The sequence below is a fragment of the Aethalodelphis obliquidens genome, unplaced genomic scaffold (assembly GCF_003676395.1).
Source record: "Aethalodelphis obliquidens isolate GAN/ISIS:26980383/991018 unplaced genomic scaffold, ASM367639v1 scaffold26, whole genome shotgun sequence".
NCBI classification, from domain to species: domain Eukaryota; kingdom Metazoa; phylum Chordata; class Mammalia; order Artiodactyla; family Delphinidae; genus Aethalodelphis; species Aethalodelphis obliquidens.
The window spans coordinates 21,575,877-21,592,973 of record NW_020837970.1 but is presented as its reverse complement, the minus strand read 5'-3'; the positions used below and the strand labels follow the sequence as shown (position 1 = coordinate 21,592,973).

General features: G+C 54.4%; 2 protein-coding genes across 2 annotated transcripts in view; both read right to left on the bottom strand.

Moving 5' to 3' along the window:
• LINGO1 (leucine rich repeat and Ig domain containing 1) overlaps positions 1–668 on the bottom strand; it is an 80,724-nt gene extending 80,056 nt beyond the window's left edge. The window contains exon 1 of the mRNA XM_027123681.1: positions 559–668. The gene's annotated coding sequence lies outside the window, so the exon portion shown is untranslated. The remainder of the gene's footprint in view (positions 1–558) is intronic.
• Positions 567–17,097, bottom strand: part of LOC113629360 (uncharacterized) — a 121,968-nt gene continuing 105,437 nt past the window's right edge. The window contains exon 5 of the mRNA XM_027123777.1: positions 567–725. Coding sequence (XP_026979578.1) covers positions 567–725 — 159 coding nt within the window. The remainder of the gene's footprint in view (positions 726–17,097) is intronic.

The following is a 17,097-nucleotide window of genomic DNA, read 5'->3' as shown; positions in this document are numbered from 1 at the left end:
CTGAGCTTCCTTTGGGAAACACTCTCCCCCTCATTCCTGGTCACATGGTTGGGGAAGGACAGACCCTTATCCCCAGCCCATCCATGTTTCCAAGCCCTGTGGACCCAATTAAAGGAGCAGGACGATCTTAATCCTGCCAATAGAGATCAACTCCAGGACTTTTATTTGTCCTATCAGGAAAGCAGATTTTGTCTCTAGCCCAGACCCCAGATTTCAACCTGGTAGCATGTTGCCCCAGAAACTGCTGGCATGTGAAAAGCCACTAGGAGTGGAGCCATCACCAAAAAAGAGAAGCAGAGACATACAGACAGAAAACAGATCCTGTTCACATTGTTGAAACCACTGGATCAAGCCCTGCCTGAAGCCCAACCTACCGCTGGACACTTCAGTCACATGAGCTGATCATTTCATTTTATTGAAATAAGATTTTTGCTACTTGCAACCAAAGGGATCCTGACAGAGCCAGTGTTCAGAAATGTATCCTTCCTGTTCCAGAGAGCAAGACGGCTCAGACATCCCCAGGAGCTAGGGAGTAGGCAGGGTGGGTGTGCCACCTACCGTGACCGCTATTGCGCCTGCTGAGTCCTGAAGCTTGAGGAGTCCCTGCGGCGCAGGCTGAGGTGAGGAACAGGCGTGGGGGCGGGTGCAGGGGCTGGACAGGGCCAGAGCCCTGGAACGCCGGCAGGAGGCAGACTCAAGGCAGCCAGGACATGGCTGTGGGGTCCCTAGAAAAAGGAGAAGCAAGAGTGAGCAGTACAGTTCACATGGGGGACAGAGGGGCACGGGGCGTAAGGCAGATGGTGGCCACACCTTGACAAAGGTGAGACCAAAGTCAGCCAAGTTTACCTTCACCTCCTCACATCTTGTATCTCATTTCCCCTATTTACTGCCCCCTTCCCCTGGAGTACCTTGAGGCTGTAGGAGAGCATCTGTAGAAGGCCTTCCCTCTGAAGAGAAGGGAGGGCTCTGGGGCAGGCATGGCTGGAATCCATGTGCCAGAGTGTATGTGCCTGGTGTGGGGAGAGGGTGGGGGAGCTTCACCCTCAGTACTGTGGACTCATTTCTCACAGTTCCTCTCCCAGTGCGTGCCCAGAACTAGGCCTAGGGCAGCCAGAATAGGACAAAACTGAGTGAGGCAGCCGCCTCCTTTGATATCTGGTCTGGACTTCTAAAAGAGTCCTAGAGAGGACAGTGCTTAACCCAAGGGCATGAACGGTGGCGTTCCAGGCATAGGCAGAGAGCAGTGCAGGCCCTCCAAGTGCCTTCCTGTTTGAGGAACCAGGAAACCAACTACTCTGGCTTCACACCAGCCTCCCTTGGGCACTGTCCCTGGCTGGGGGGCCACCCCTCGAGGGGCCCACACTCTTCTGCAGCTTCTCTCTGAGACCGAGCTGGGACCTTTGGGGAGACAAAGAGGGTGAGGATATTTCAGACTCAGGACACTGCCAGAGGTCCTGGGCTTTGGAAAGTCACTAAGCCTCTTTAGGCCCTTAATGAATCCTCTGATCTAAAGGATGCTGGCTTTCTTCCCGGCTCCAGAAAAAGGCATGATGACAGAGATCTTGAATCACAGAACATTGGGCTGATTGGATCTCTAGAAACGTCTCTAGACCAGCACAGTCGAATAGCGCTTTCTGCAATGATGAATGTGTTCAGTACCTGTGCTGCCCGATACAGTAGCCACTAGCCACACGCGGATATTGGAATGTGGATAGTGACACTAAGAATCTGATTTTTTTTCTTTTCTTTTATTCATTTGTATTTAAATCAAAATAGCCACATGTGGCTAGTGGCTTCCACATTGAATAATACAGCCCTGGACCAACACTTGCCCTAAAAAAATTTCTAAATTTTTTTAGAAAAACACATACACAAAAACGAAAACATTCAAACTGAAGCTATTGATGCATCCAAGAGACCTCGACTGTGAACGTAATCCACCTCCTGGCAGTCCCTGGCCACAGTACCCAGAGGAAACTGAGGTCCAGAGAGGAGAAGGGATTTGCTCAGGGTCACATAGAGAGCGGCAAAGGCAAAACCCAGAACTTAGGTCCTCAGACTCCTAGCCCCCGCTCTCCACGGCACCCGCTGCCCTTCCCATGGTGGCCTTATGTTCTCCCATCTTGCTCAGCACTGTCACGGAGTGTCTTGCTGCCCCACTACCCAAGCTGCTGCTCCTGGGGCAGGGTATCAGGCCGCTTTTGAAGGGACCTAACTCTCCCAGACACTGCTGCTGTCCCATCCCCCAGCACCCCAGCAAAGCAGCCTCAGTGACTAGCCCTGAGGTTGGCTGGGGAAATCATCTATCAGAGAAGAAGTGCTCTGGGCACAGAGCTGTTCACTGCAGGGTTACTAATAACACCAAAATGCTGGAAGCTGCCTAAACATCCCACACTGGAGATGACAGAGTGCATCATGACACCTCTGTTGGATAGAATATTACACAGCCATTAAAAATGATAAGCACAGGGCTTCCCTGGTGGCGCAGTGGTTGAGAGTCCGCCCGCCAATGCAGGGGACACGGGTTCATGCCCCAGTCCGGGAAGATCCCACATGCCACGGAGCGGCTGGGCCCGTGAGCCACGGCCGCTGAGCCTGCGCGTCCGGAGCCTGTGCTCTGCAATGGAAGAGGCTGCGACAGTGAGAGGCCCGCGTACCGCAAAAAAAAAAAAGATAAACACAGAGACTGGTAGCAGCACAGAGCAATGTTTACCTAACAATATTGAGCAAGAAAACAGAAAATGGATGAGGGTGGGGCTGCGTTGCAGCAGTGTGCAGGTCTCTGGGCTCACGGAGTCCACTTATATCTATTACCCCCAGCCCGCACCGCAGCATCACGACCTCCAGATTTCATAACCATTCTACAGATGCAGGAGCTGAGGCTTCAAGAAGCCACACACATATGCCAGGTTACATGGGGAGTGAGGGCAGAGTCGGGGCTCAAACTCTTGATTTCTGACTCTAAGGACAGACTTCCACTGCTGCCTCTTTGTGCCATGATGGTGGCATTAATGGTGCCCTTTCTTTTCTATTAATTAACTCATCCTGTTTAACAAAAACACATTCTAAGTGCTTTACAAATGTTGGCCCATGTGGTCTGTACAACAACTGTACGAGGAGCAATTTATACTCTTATTTTTGGGATCAGGAAACTGAGGCACAGAGGTCAAGGGCCACTTCTACTTCCCACATGTTCTGCAAGGTTCCAATATTGTCTTCACAGGAAAAGGGTAAGGGGGCAGGGAGGGAACAGCTGTTGACTTGGAGCAGTAGAAATACAGATGTGTGTGTGTTTTCCCTTTTTAATTGCATGGAAATTCTTTCTGTAGCAATTGAAAGAAAAAAAATTCCAGAAGTAAAACATGGTATCAAAAAAGTTTTTTAGAAAAACACATACACAGAAACGAAAACATTCAAACTGCAGCTACTGATGCATCCAAGAGACCTCGACTGTGAACGTAATCCACCTCCTGGCAGCAACGCTCACGTCTCCAGGCTCTCCTGCCAATTTCCTGACCTCGGACTACTCCCTCCTGCCTGGGTGAGATCCTCACCTCAGAGGGCAGCGGGGAGCAGCTCTGTACGGAGGTGGACTTCAATAAACACCTCCTGGCACCCCTTGGCACAGCACAGCAGGCCAGCAGACAGGCCTCAGAGCGCCAGCTGCCTGCAGTGCTGCTGTCGCTGGCCGGGGCTGACCTCAAGAGGCCAAGATATCCAGTCCTCTGCCTCCAGCCCCAGGCAGCCCCATTCTACAAGTGAAGCAACTGAGGCCCAAAGGTAAAAGACCTCGTCAGAGGTCACACTGCTACTGAACAGGGAAACGAGTGTGTGCACATGCACGTGCATGCATACAGCCCACATGTGCACATGTGTGTCTCCCATATGTGCAATGCTTCAGGCCCAGGCACCCTCAAGCCTATAATTAAAAGGGCAGGTGATCCCCAGCGTATACACACACACACACACACACACACACCAATTATTACATTGTTAACTGCTACCATATCCACAATTGTATTTCTATTTCTCCTTTATATTTTTCTCTGTTATTTTCATTCTGTCACCAAATACTTATTGGGCACTTACTATAGAGTAAGTATATTAGAGGTGCTGGAGATTCAGTGGAGTACCCCTCATGGGGATGGGGGGCACAGATGATAAGCAAATAAATAAGCAAATAAAGGAACAAGATAATTCCAAAGAGTGACAAGTGCAATTAAGAAAATCGAGCCTGGTAATGTGAGAGAGAGTACCTGGGATGAGGCTAAGGGGTCACTCTAGCTGGAGAATCAGAGGAGGCCTTTCTGCAGAGGTCACATCTGAATTTATACGTGGACAATAAGAACTCAGTCACTCCTAGAGCAGCAGGAGCAAGGCAAAGAGCAGTGTGGGGGGCTTCCCTGGTGGCGCAGTGGTTAAGAATCCACCTGCCAATGCAGGGGACACGGGTTCGAGCCCTGGTCCGGGAAGATCCCACATGCCGCGGAGCCACTAAGCCCGTGCGCCACAACTGCTGAAGCGCGCGTGCCTAGAGCCCGTGCTCCGCAACAAGAGAAGCCGCCGCAATGAGAAGCCCACACACCGCAACGAAGAGTAGCCCCCACTCGCCGCAACTAGAGCAAAGCCCGTGCGCAGCAACAAAGACCCAACGCTGCATATAAATAAAATATTTAAAAAAAAAAAAAAAAAAAAGAGCAGAGCTGGGAAGGAGCCTGGTGTTTTTGAGGAGCAACAGCACACGGAATGAGATGGGCAGAGGTAGGGGCGACAGCAGGAAAGGAGGCCACAGAGGGAGGGTGGACCCTGAAGGCCAAGGTAAAGTTTCGGACTTCATCCCTAGTGCAAGGAAGAGTCACCTGGGAAGTGCTGGGATGTTTTATTCATTGTGAAAAGTTCCTTTGGGCTGCTGAGTGGAGCCTGGATTGAAGGGGAACAGGCACAGGAGCAGGGGACCAGTGGGCTGACTGTCGCAGTCACCCAAGACAGGAAGATGAGGCTCGGGCTAGGGTGAGGGAGGGACCAGACAGATGCAGGATATATGTTATAGCAAAAAACAACTCATCGGCAGTTAGTGGATGAGTTGGATGTGAGGAGGTGAGGGTAAGAAAAAGGAATCCAGTATGACTGCTAGATCTTCTACCACAGACACGTACTATTTTTACTACCAGACCCCCCCAACAAAAAATTTAAATAACTATTAAAAAATAACAGCAGATGAGCCACCAGGAATACTGCCACCCCACACACACGCTGAGTCTCACACACCCCCCCGGGGAGCATCTTTCTTCCCAAGCCCCTGCTCTGTTCTCTGGTCCTATGCATGGCACACAGGGAGGGGCAGAGATTGGGGCCCACCCTCAGGCTGACAGGAGACAAGATTGTCCAAAAAGACAGGACAGGGCGGGACGAGGGAGGGTGCAGAGGGGCTGGCCCAGAGCAGGCCCCCAGCACGTGCTTGTAAAGAACATGCTGGTTGAACCTGAAAAGTTATACCAAGGGGTGTGGGGACTGGGGAGGTAGGGCCCAGAATCTGGGAACAGCAGGAGTTTGAAGCTAAGACAATCCTGGGTCTGAGTCCTAGCTCCACCCCTTGCTCTCCGTGGGACCCTGGGTAAAAGCTACTTCACTTCCCAAGGCTCAGATCTCTCATCTTCCAAGTGGTAACCGCAATCCTCCCACAGAGAGCTGTGATGAAGACTCGCTGAAAGGATACACGTCAAGAACTGGCATTTATAAATATTAGCATCTCTCCCCTTTTTAATAAAAAGGGGGCTTAAAAAGCCAATCTAAGCTTAGACTGCGAAGCTTACATCTATTCCAATAGAGAGTCTAGAAGTGCTGCCCAGACGCCAGGAAAGACAATAGTAAGTTTGAGAAGTTCACTACCAAAGAGTCCTGCGGGACAACTGCATGTCCTCTCTTGGCTGCTCAAAATGATGACATGCGCTCCAACCAGCCACGAGCGAGGCCCCCGTGACATCCCTGATGGATGAGACAGAAAAATATGGGCTGGGCTCCTCAGTGGTTAGCTACATAACCATGTCCAAGAATGCGGGAGAGCGGGTCAGACTGGTCCCTGGGGTGGAATCTCACTGGCATCAGCAGAGCTGGTCCTTGGCCCTGCCTGGAACGACCTCTTTTGGCAGAGACTAGGATGGAGCTTCGAAAGTAGGTCCAACCTTGGAGGGGTCCATTAGGGAGGCAGGATCCCCTGTTCGAAGCCCTCCACTTGCCCTAGGAAAGGGCCAAAGTGGACAAGAGAGAGTTACTAGGCTCTGGCTGAGTTCTGTGAGTAGCTCCGTGAGTGGCCAGGGAGTCGTGGCCTCTGTGGAGCCTGGTGGCCAGGAGACGTGGGGGCTGGGTGAGCCAGTCACACCAGCTCTGGAGACGGTGCAGCCACCTCCAGATAGCCATGTCAGTCGTCAAGGTAACTGTCTAGAAGATTTTTGATACAGTGGGGTCTGTTCACAGGGGCTTGACAGGAGGAGGTGGGCCTGGAACCCGTGTTCCCTGGGAAAGCCTCGGGGGGCCTGGTCAGGACTTCAGGTTCCTGATAAAGACACTTGGCATTTATGGGCCCAGAGAGCAGAGCTAGGCCCAGTGAGAGAAGATTCCAGGAAGAGAGATCTCTCTTCAGCATGAGGAGTAGTGAGCTCCCTGTCCCTGGGGGCATGCAAGCAGAGTTCTAGAGAACATATATTTTGGGTAGGGATTTGCACTAAATGGGAGGTTGCCTTCAGCCATGAGGTTCTTTAATTCTATTCACATATGAATCAGGGCTAGATTGTGTGGATCAAAGAGGGTTTTACAGAGAGTGAAATGAAGGCAAGATAATGGCCAGAATAATAGTTGTTATTATTATTACTACATTATAGATCACCACACATTCCCATCTATTCTCTAACTGGATCTTCTGCCCACCCCATGAGGAACATAGGGCAGGATGATTAACCCCATTTAGCAAGTGTGGAAATTGAGGCCCAGAGAGGGAATGGGACCAGCTCGAGGTCCGACCAGCACGTCAGCCCCAGACCTAGGGGCCTCCCCCTCCTGCACTCCAATGGTCATCCTGCCACCCCTGCCTCAGAAGGAGGGAACAGGAATCTCCCCTCCACCCTGGGCTCCTGTCCAGCTGCCACAATTCCCCATCCCTGAAGGTTAGAGGCTCTCTTTGCACACCACCCCACTGAAACCTGGGAGGGGAGCCCCAGCCCAGAAGCCTTCTCCTCCCAGGTTACAGAGGCCCTGCTCTCCCACCCTGTCGTCTCATTCCCCTGGTAGTACTGCCACAGTCCCTTAGGTTGGATCCTTCAAACCAGACCCAGGACCAGACACTAGGCTTTGCCCAGGAAATGAACTCGAGGAGAAGGGTCCCTCCCACTCAGCCTTATTCTTTGCCTCACCCCTATACAGGCAGCTTGTATCCAGGGGGAACCAGAGCCCACCTGCCAGGTATCCCTCCTGAACACCTTCCCTTTTCCTAGCCGGAGGGTCAGAGAGAGGGCATCTGGGCAGGAGAGGTGGGAGCGTCAGGAGGTAGGGAGACTGGGACCACCGAGGCAGGAAAGCTGCCACCCCTTAGCACCACTCCATGTCACATCACACACTGAACCCCAGGATATTCTTGTGAGCCAAGTATCAGCATCTCACTTTACAGATGATGGAATGAAGGCTCAGAGAGATTAAGAACTTGCCCAAACTCAAAATATTAAACCAAACAGAAACAGCCTGTAAGTTCTAGAGCCAGGATTTGAACCCAGGACTGGCTGATTCGAAATACCCTGTGCTTTCCATGCTCCCTGCCGCCTCCACAGAAGTGCAAGGAAGCTCAAATAGGCAGCCTGGTGAGCAGATGAAAGAGGGGCAGGGGCGGCAGAGAGAGGAAGACAGAAGGCAAGACAAAGACAAGACAGAGAGCAGCAGGGACAGACGAAATGACAAGTGGACCCTGCAGGGCCCAGGAGGCAATTGCAGAAACCACCGTCTTGATCAATGAAAGGCCCTCCAGTGCCACCTCTGCAGCCATCTGCTCCTCCAGTTTAGCTACTAGTCTTCCCTAGGTCCTTCCCGGGATGCCCAGGTCCAAGGAGCAGAAGAAGCCTCCTGCCCTAGCAGCCCCCAGTCAGCGAGGGTGTCAGGTCAGATCCCTGGGCCAGGGAGGCGGGCAGAGAAAGTAGGGGGCCAGTTTTATCCCTGGGCAAGGCCATCTGCCGGGCCTCTGTCTGCCCAGGCCAGGCTGGAGGGTCCAGCTGCCCAGACCGCCCACCAGGTACAGCATACCCGCTGGCCCCACGTGGCTGTGGGAGTGTTCCGGGCTCGCCAGGGGTTCCCGTGCCCCACTGGCAGCCGAGCGCAATTGGCCTGTCCCCAGAGCATGCAGGGTTTAAGCAATGGCCTCTCAACTGAATATTTGAGAAGAAAAATACCTTTGTTTTTTTAAGAAAGAGAGAAAGGGAGAGAGGAGGAAGCCAGCAAAGGAGGGGGAGGGAAGGAGGGTGGGAGAAACCTACCCCATCACCGCAGTCAAGGTCACAGGCATCCTTGTGGGGCAGGCGCAGGCAAGGAGCCTTTAATCTGGGAGTTCAGGCTGAGGAAACTAAATGCTTGAAGCCGGAGTGCATTACTGCCCTGAATGATCTGTCGGCTTCTATTAGGCTAAATATCTCTGTATCATGGGGAATTATCCTCTGAAAAGGCAAACTGCCGGCCTCTCCAGAAAGGGGGCACGGTGGGAACCTCTCATCGTGAGGGCTCTTCCACGGGGGTGGGGGGAGGGAAGAACAGGACCAACTAGGAAAGCCACCCCCCCATCCCACACCCCCTCCCCGGAAAGTCACAGTCACCAGCTGTGTGATGCTTGCGGCGGGTGCCAGCATCCCGCCCCCTCCTCCCCAGACTCTCCCTCCACTAAGGAGTCTGAAAAGATGCTAGACGTGGAGTCGAGGCCTGACAATGCCTCAGTGGTAGCGGGTGACCCAGGGTGAGTTCCTGCCCCCTTTGAACCTCTGTGTCCCTGCCTGTTAGATGGAGCTGATGATACGCACCCGAAGGCTGTGCGGTGGGGGTGGGAAGCTGGCACAGAGCCAGCACAAGTGGGCACCCAGGACAATTTTGCTCACGCTGTTCTGCCCACGGGTGAAACCCTCCTCTTCATCCCCTCCTCCTCGTCCTCACTGGCCCCCACAGGCACCACCACCTCTGCCAGGAAACCCTCCCTGACCGCCCCCCGCCGGGTATCTCCTACAGCCAGAACCCCAGCTTCTGGGCTCTGCCATTCTCCGGTGGTGGCTTACATGTGGGCCCTTCAGCCTTAGGGGTGAAGCATTTCCTCCTTCCCATCCTCCCCAAGCCCTCTCACACGCAGGACTGGCACTCAGGACTCTGCCCAGATTTGCAGGCTAGTAGGCGAGGGCTGGAGGAAACCAGGATCAGGCATGGACTGGGTCCACTGAAGGGCATCACTCACGGTAACACATTCAGCACCAGGGAAGCCGGGCCCAGAAGCCAGAAATTCCAGGCCATGAGTCTGCAAGAGCAGGGTGGCAGGCAGACCACCTGCAGGCTGGCCAGGGCACAAGGCAGGGCTGGGGCCAGGTTAGAGGAGCGTAGAGCTGGGACTCAGTGCTGGGTTCCTGGCACAGTACTGAGGCGCTGGAGGTGCTCAGGCCAGTAAGGGTCTCAGGGGTCAAGAGGAGCAGGGCTGACCAGTGTGGGGAGAGGCAAAGGTCAAATGGCTCTAGCTGGGTGGGGAGCAGGAACGCCCGCTGAGTATCATGGCTGCTCGTGTCCAAACAACACTGTCCGACTCTGCAAAGCCCTTTTAAATCCATCAGTTACTTTGATCTGCCCAGCCCTCAGGGATTAGTTACTTAGTTCATTAATTCAACAAGAACTTCTTGAGTGCCTACTCTGTTCCAGGCATTGTTCTGGCTCACTCAACAGAGGGGAAACTGAGTCCCACAAGTGTTGCCCAGGAAGTTCCATGGCCACATGGGGTGGGCAGAAGTCCAGGGCTGCTGTCTGTCTCCATTAGTGACAGGTGCTATAGGGCTTCTGCTACAGCCCAAGAGTCTGCAGGAGTGATCGGGAATGACCACGGGCTGGGGGATCCAGGTAACCCTCCAGAGCTGGGGAACGAGCAGGGGCGGGAGCCAGACGGGAGCTGTGGAAAGGGGAAGCCTGATGGGGATGAGGGGGGGGATCACAGTGGGGGCAGGGAGGAGCCTCAGCCTGCAGTGAAAACTCCTCTTCCTCTAAGGCAGGGGTGGGAAGCCAGAGAGAAAGTGTGAGGGGACGGAGGCAAGTTCACGATGGAGTTCTCCCCCGTGGGCAAGAGGCTGGAAAGGGCGCAAGAGGCACAGGTGAGGAATGACAAGGTCAACAGCCCCACCTAAGGAGACGAAGGGGCACACAGGCAGGGCCAGAGGGTGAGAGGGGTCAGAGTGGGCACATCAGGAGGACCCAGAGCTGGGCTGAGCCCCCTAAGATGTCTGAGCTCGGGGAAGGGCAGAGGGCAGGGAACCCCAGCAGGGAGAAGCAGGCCCCATGACTGCCTTAGCAGGTGCCCCATACAGTAACCTCAGGCTGCCCTGTGCTCCTGGGGCACTAAGAACCTCCTCAGAGTGTGGGCTCCCGAGGGCCCAGCCACAGCCCAGAGCAGCCCAAGTGCCTCCAGACTCTCCCTGCCACTGATGGGAGCCACCTGGGTCAGCTCAGGGGCAGCTCTTCCCTTTTGGTTCCTCAAGGCCAGCCCGTCACACTGAGCATTCGCCAGCAGGCTCCTCACTCCCCTGGGCCCTACTCTCCTCATCAGTAAACTGAGGCAGACCCCACCCCTCAGTGGTCAGGTCAGGAAAGCACACACAGTAGGTGCCCGTGGATGGTTGCCCCCTTCCCGTCCCTTGTGGTGGAGTCTCCTCTAGTCCTCACAGCATCCCCAGTGTCTCACACACACTTTTGCTCAATTCACTCTTACTGGACTGAGTTCAACTGCCAACCGGCTAGTAGAAATGTAGGGAGGTGAGAATTCTGCCCACTGGACCCAGTGGGGAAGGGGCTGAGAGGAAGGAGGACATCACAGAGGGACACGGCAGATGCCCCCAGGGAGCAGACATGAGGATGAAGCAGAGGCCCAGGTTGCTGGGGCAGCAGAGGCCCTGCTCTCAGCACACGTATTAGCACTCCTTAATCATTTAGCAGGCCGGCAGGGGAGCCCGAGGAGGGGAGTGAGGGCTGGGGAATGGGGTTCACCCGAGTGGAGGGTCCCTGGACAGATGGGCCTCCTGGGCCCAGGCCTCCTCATAGCACCCATAGCCTTGTGAGCTGCTCCTCCAACTCACCCCATGCACCTCAGAACCTACCCCACCGTGTGTCAGGCCCTAGCCAACCGAGAACATTGGAGAGAAACAAACAAGTCAGGAGGAAGGAAGAGCCACTTCTGGGAGAAGGGGCAGAACCAGGAAGGCTTCACAGAGGTGGTGGCTTTTCAACTACTCTGGGCCTCACCTTGCTTTTCTGTGAAATGGGACTGCTATACTACTAAGTACTACTACTACTAATAATAATAACAATAATAATAATGATAGCTTAAGAATTTGGAGCGCCTACCCTGTGCTAGGCTTTGTGTGAGCACTTTGTGCCCAGAGAGACTGAGGTGGAGCTGAGGGCAAGCCTGCCCCTCTCCTAGACTCTCTTTGGCTGGACCAGCTGGTGGAGGGTTGACTGAGGTCTGAGCCTTGGGCCAGCTGCAGGCACGGTGGTAGGTGAGGTGGGTGTCACCAGTGGCCAAGGTCTGCGAGTTGCCCCATGTTTTCAGCATAACTCCAAGTGACCACTCCTGAGCCTGGGTGAGTGGGGTGGGGGTAGGGGTTGGGGGAGGGAAACTTCCAGAGTCAGGTCAGAGGTAGCAAGGTCAGAGGTTACACAGTGGCTATGGTGACAGCTCAGTCTGGCCATCCCAGTGTTTAAAACGCTGGTGCTGAGTATGGCCTATACCTGCAGCTCCCCCTGCCCATCTCCCACAGGACCCACCTCACCCACATGCCAAGTTCCAGAAGATCTCGGGCTTTAAAGAGGCAGGTTGTGAAACTGCACAACAATGTCAGGCAGTAGATGCTATTATTCCCACTCGATGTGGAAACAGGTTCTGGGGGATTATATTATACTTGCCCAAGGTCACAGATGGGAATGGCCAGGCTGGTACTCACACCTAGGACTGTTTCTAATGAACAAGGAGATGCCAACGGCTGAACAGGCTCATGGGGCTGAAGTTGGAGGGTATCTCAAGCATAATCGGTAGGCCTGAGAGAGGTCTTTGGGGGTGAAGTCTTCCTGGCTCCCCTCCCAGTGGCTTCAAGTTGTCCCCCGCCCAGGACTCAGGGGGTCAGGCAGTTTGAGAAGATGAGGAGGTAAGAGGCAGGGGAGGGCGAGGGATATCTCTCCTGTGGCTTCCAGCAGCCCTCTGCCTCATTCCACCCCTGCTCAAAGCATTCGTCTCCCTGGTGAGATGGGGCACCCTGGAGGCCTGATGTTGCCAACAGGGCTTGAGAAGCACCTTCGTATGAGGTCAGGGCGGGTAAGGGTGTGGTTAAAGAGAGATGAAATTCAACCCAGAGCTAGGATAAGGGGGCTGAGGCTAGGTGGGCGGTGGGGAGGCGGCCAGGAAGGCCCAGGAGAACAGGTGTCCATTGCCTGGACTCCCACTATTTGAGTCCCCAGAGGTGTCTAGTTTCCATAAGCTTTGAGCCAGGGAGAGGCACCATCTAAGAATACTGGCAGTGGGAGGTAGGGCCCTGAGGTTCTGGTCCTCCTCTACTTACACACTGTGTTTCTTGGCACAAGTATCTTCCCCACTCTGGTCCCCAGTTGCCCCATCTGCAACACGAGGTGTCCAGGCCTAAAGGCTGGGGGACACGGAAGGGGAGTGGAGACGCCCCAGACAGGCCACCCCTCTCAATGCCTGTATCAACTGTATGCAGGCTGCGTGCTCAGCACGATCCTCTGTGATCTTCCTTTATCCTCTCAACAAGGCTGTGACGTAGGTTCCGGTACTCCAGTTGTCTAGGTGAGCAAACTGAGGCTCAGACATGAGAAAGGACACTCCAAGGCTCCAGGAAGACAGGGAGAGCTGAGGAAAGGTCCTGTGAGTGCTGTTTTGTTCAGCACCCCGGACAGCTGCCTTCCTGACCACCACCTGGTCACCTCCACCACACACACACCCTTAGCTATGCCTGCTTTTCCCAATTCCCTCTTCCTGTACAAACTTCACCCACCTTCCCCTAACTGCTCTAGCTGCACTGATCTCTCCCAGGCTCCCGGCATGGCTAGCATCTGTGCTCACAGCACTGAGACCTAGCTCAGTAGCTCTTGCTCCCTTTTACGTCTCTGACTTACATCTCATTCTCTCAGCAGCTCCTTGAGGGCAGGGAACCATCTTCCTCTCTATGCCACAGTCTGGGCACACAGAGGGGACGCCACTGGCGTTAGATCAGATGTGGGTGAGAATTGGCTGGAAAGCTCTAGGCCCATCACTTCACTTCATTCACTGAGTTTCAGATTCCCCAGCTGGGAAATGAGCTGATCCTGTCCACCTCACAAGCCTGCTGGGGTTTACACAACAGAGTGCAGATAAGCCATGCCAGGGGCTGCTGCCTCCCATGTCAGTGTGGCTGCCTGCTGACCCCACTTCAGTACCCTCCCGGGACCTCGTTCAAATTCTGGACCGCTTCTCCCCATGAAATATTCTAAATGACTCACAAATGGGCAGATTCTTATTGCTGAGAAATGTCTGAGGCTAGTAGAGGAGTCAGGAAAGCCCAAGAGAATAGCTGGTACAGTGCTCGGAGTCCCACTATTACAACTGATTCCTTTGTGGGCTCATGAGTGTTCAGTTTCCACAATCGTCTTGAGCTTGAAGGAGGGAACACCTAGGAATACTGACGGTGGAGGTAGGGTGCTGGGGTTCTGGTCCCTCTTCTCTACTAACATACTGTTTCTTAGTACAAGTGTCTTCTCTTCTCTGGCCTGCAACATGAGCTGTCCAGCCTACAGGAGGTGGAGTGGCCCTCTTTGCACCACTTCCTAGAAGCAGAGGAGGAAAATGCCTGTAGGGGTGATGTCAGAGGTGCTGGGAAGGACCCTCTAAAGCTCTCAAATCCAGAACCATGATGCCCAAAGGCCTCCACTGGGATTGCCATGCTCCTTTGTCCTCTGATAGGGCAAAGCCAAACCCCTGGTCCTCATGGGACCCAGCAGACGGACTTACTGCATCTCCTAGTCCATCCTCAGGCCCAGCTGACTTACCCAGGGAACTTCAGCCTGAGGAAGACTGAACTTACACCCCCAATCTAGACGGAAAAGGGAATAAGATTCCATGGGGGGACCTGGGCAGGAAGAGCTCTGCTGAAGGCCCCTCTCTGCCCCAGGGAGGGATGCTGAGGGAAAGGGGAAAAGGGACAGAGAGTTTTATCCTGGCTCCATCACTCAACTAGCTGGCTGATCTCAGAAAGTTGCTTTTCTTCTTTGAGTTCTAGTTTCCTAATCTATAAAATGTGGGAAATAATCACACTATACAGTGTCCAGTAGTGGCAAGTTCTGGAGGAACTGTAGACATTATGACCAGATTCCTGGCCAGGGCTTTGGTTTTTTCATATCAAGCCCCAGAGTGGGTGACATCAGCCTTGGGCATGTAAAGAACAGGGCCCGTGGGGGAGATGAGTGCTGAGAGCTCAGAGGAAGTGTGGATGAGGTGGGTACCAAACCTGCTCCAGCAGGGTTCTACCTAGAGAACCAGTCTGAGCCCTGACCCTGGACACACACCGGGTCCCAACCCTGGTCACACTGAGCCTTGAACCAGTCACCAGCCACTGCAGCCAGTCCCTACCAGAGACCAATGTCATAGTCAGCCCTAAGGAGGGCTGTCGGGCTCCCATCTTCTTGTAGAAAAACTGCTGAGTAATCTTCCATCAAATGAACTGGCTCATCCCTGGTGGGGAGGAGGCGGGAGCCTGTGGGCTCAGTGTGTGCTCCCGGCCTTTTGCCCCTCTGTTCACACCCTCCCCACACCTTTCCCCTATGCCACTGGCTTTTGTCTGAAGATGCCCCACACACACACCCCAGCCCTGCTTCCATCACCCTGGCCATGTTTTCCAGGCCCCCTGACGAGTTTTGTCCCCTGATCACAGCCCCACGACCCAAGCTCTTGGTATGTTTTGCCACTCTGACCTCAGAAGGTGGAGATCCTGGGATGCCTGAGGGAAAGGGCCCCCGGCCTCACCCATTCACTGGGCTCACTATCCAGGTGGGGACACTGAGGTCACCGGGGGTAAACGGCAGCCTCAGGACTCCCATCCTGGTTCAGCACTTTTTTTTTCCCCCGCCCTCCGGCTGCCAAATGCCTTCCCTTCTCTCAGTGCCCCACCCAGCCAACAGAGGAGGGGCCCCTGCAGATGGGAGTCAGGCAAACCCCAAGCCCCCTCTCACATCCGGGAAGGTAGCAGGAAGTGGCAGAGCCTCAGGGAACCACCCTGTGCTGGGCTCCTCTGTCCTCGGAAAGCCCCAACTCCTGGCTAATTTTGGACATCTCAGGCTGAACAACTGAAGAGATTTTCCAGATCCTCCCTGGCGTTATGGGGCCACGGGGATGAGCTGCCCCCTCCCTTCCCAGGGCAGCTGAGGCCTCCCGGCCAACAGCACTACAGTGTGATACTAGGGGGAGAGTGTGCCTCTGAATCCAGACAGGACCCTGGGTGAGGACCAAGGTGGCGGCACGGGGAGATGACCTGCCCACCCAGGCCTGAAATCCCACCACTGGTGACTCATCCTTTTGGGTAAAGCACTGCCCTCAAACACAAGACTAGGCAAGGGTGGGGAGTCACCCCTAGAGGTGATGGCTCTGGGTTCATACCCTGGCTCTCAGTACTACCAGCTGTGAGCTTCAGATTCCCACATAAGCTGTGGGATTATGGGAACGATAATATGTCAGTCACCTGACTGTTACCACTAATATCCTGACATCCTTGCCATGTCCCCCAGGATGTCCCACAAGCCCCTTACCCCCCATCTTCCTCCAAGCCTGCTCCTCCTCCTATGCTCCTGCCTCTGTGAATGTCTCCACCGTCAACCCAGCAGTGCAGGCCAGAAACGTGGGAGCCCTTGTAACGCCTCGTGACTCCTCCCGCACTCCCTCCCCCATCCCACCCAGCACAGTCCTAAAAGTGTCTCCAGTCCAAACTCGTCTCTGCACCTCCGTCCAGGCCAAGCCTACCACTGCCTGCTGGAACGCCACCCTTTGTCCTTATGCCTCTCCACTCTGTTTCTCACATGGCCGCCAGGGCAGTATTAGTGAACCCTAAATTAGATTAGGTTCCCTTCCCTCCTTAAAACCCTCCGGCAACTTCCTCCTTCTCTTAGAGCAAAACCCACCCACCCTCCTCACCATGGTCCACAGACTCTGCCTGACCCACCCCCACCGGCTTTGTTCCCCTCACCCCACAAGCTTCCTTCCAGCTCCTCAAAACACCAAGGTTCCCCCAGGCGTGGAATGCTCTTCCCCACTCCTTGCACACAACTCCTGCCCCCTCATCCATCTGATTATGAGATGAGACACCTCCTAAGGAAGCCCTCCCAGACTGCCCTGTCTCAGCGGGCCTGGAGCCTTCCCCACCTCCGCATTCTCTATTATTCCCTCGTACCACTTGTCGCAGTTTGCAATTATACATCTATTTGTTTGTTTACTTGTTTATTGTCTGTCCCCGTCCCCACCCTCACAAAAGCTGTGAGCTTCACAAGGGAAGGGGCCAGAGCTGCCTTGTTCAGCCCTGGATCCCCAGTGCCTCGACATTGTAGAGGCTCAGTAAACAGGAATGCCCCCTGAGGTTCATCACCCAGGAGCCGATCAGAGAGTCCACTGGCTTCCACAGCCAGTTCCAAAAGCCATATCTGGAGTCTCAGAGGAGGCCTTGGCAAGCACAGACACCCAGAAAGGTATGATGCTGCCTCCCTGGCTGGTGCCCACAGCCTCAGCTGTGCCAAGGTACCATGCAGATCCCCTGTAGGGGACAGTGCAGCGAGGGACGGAGCAGGGCAGGACCTCAG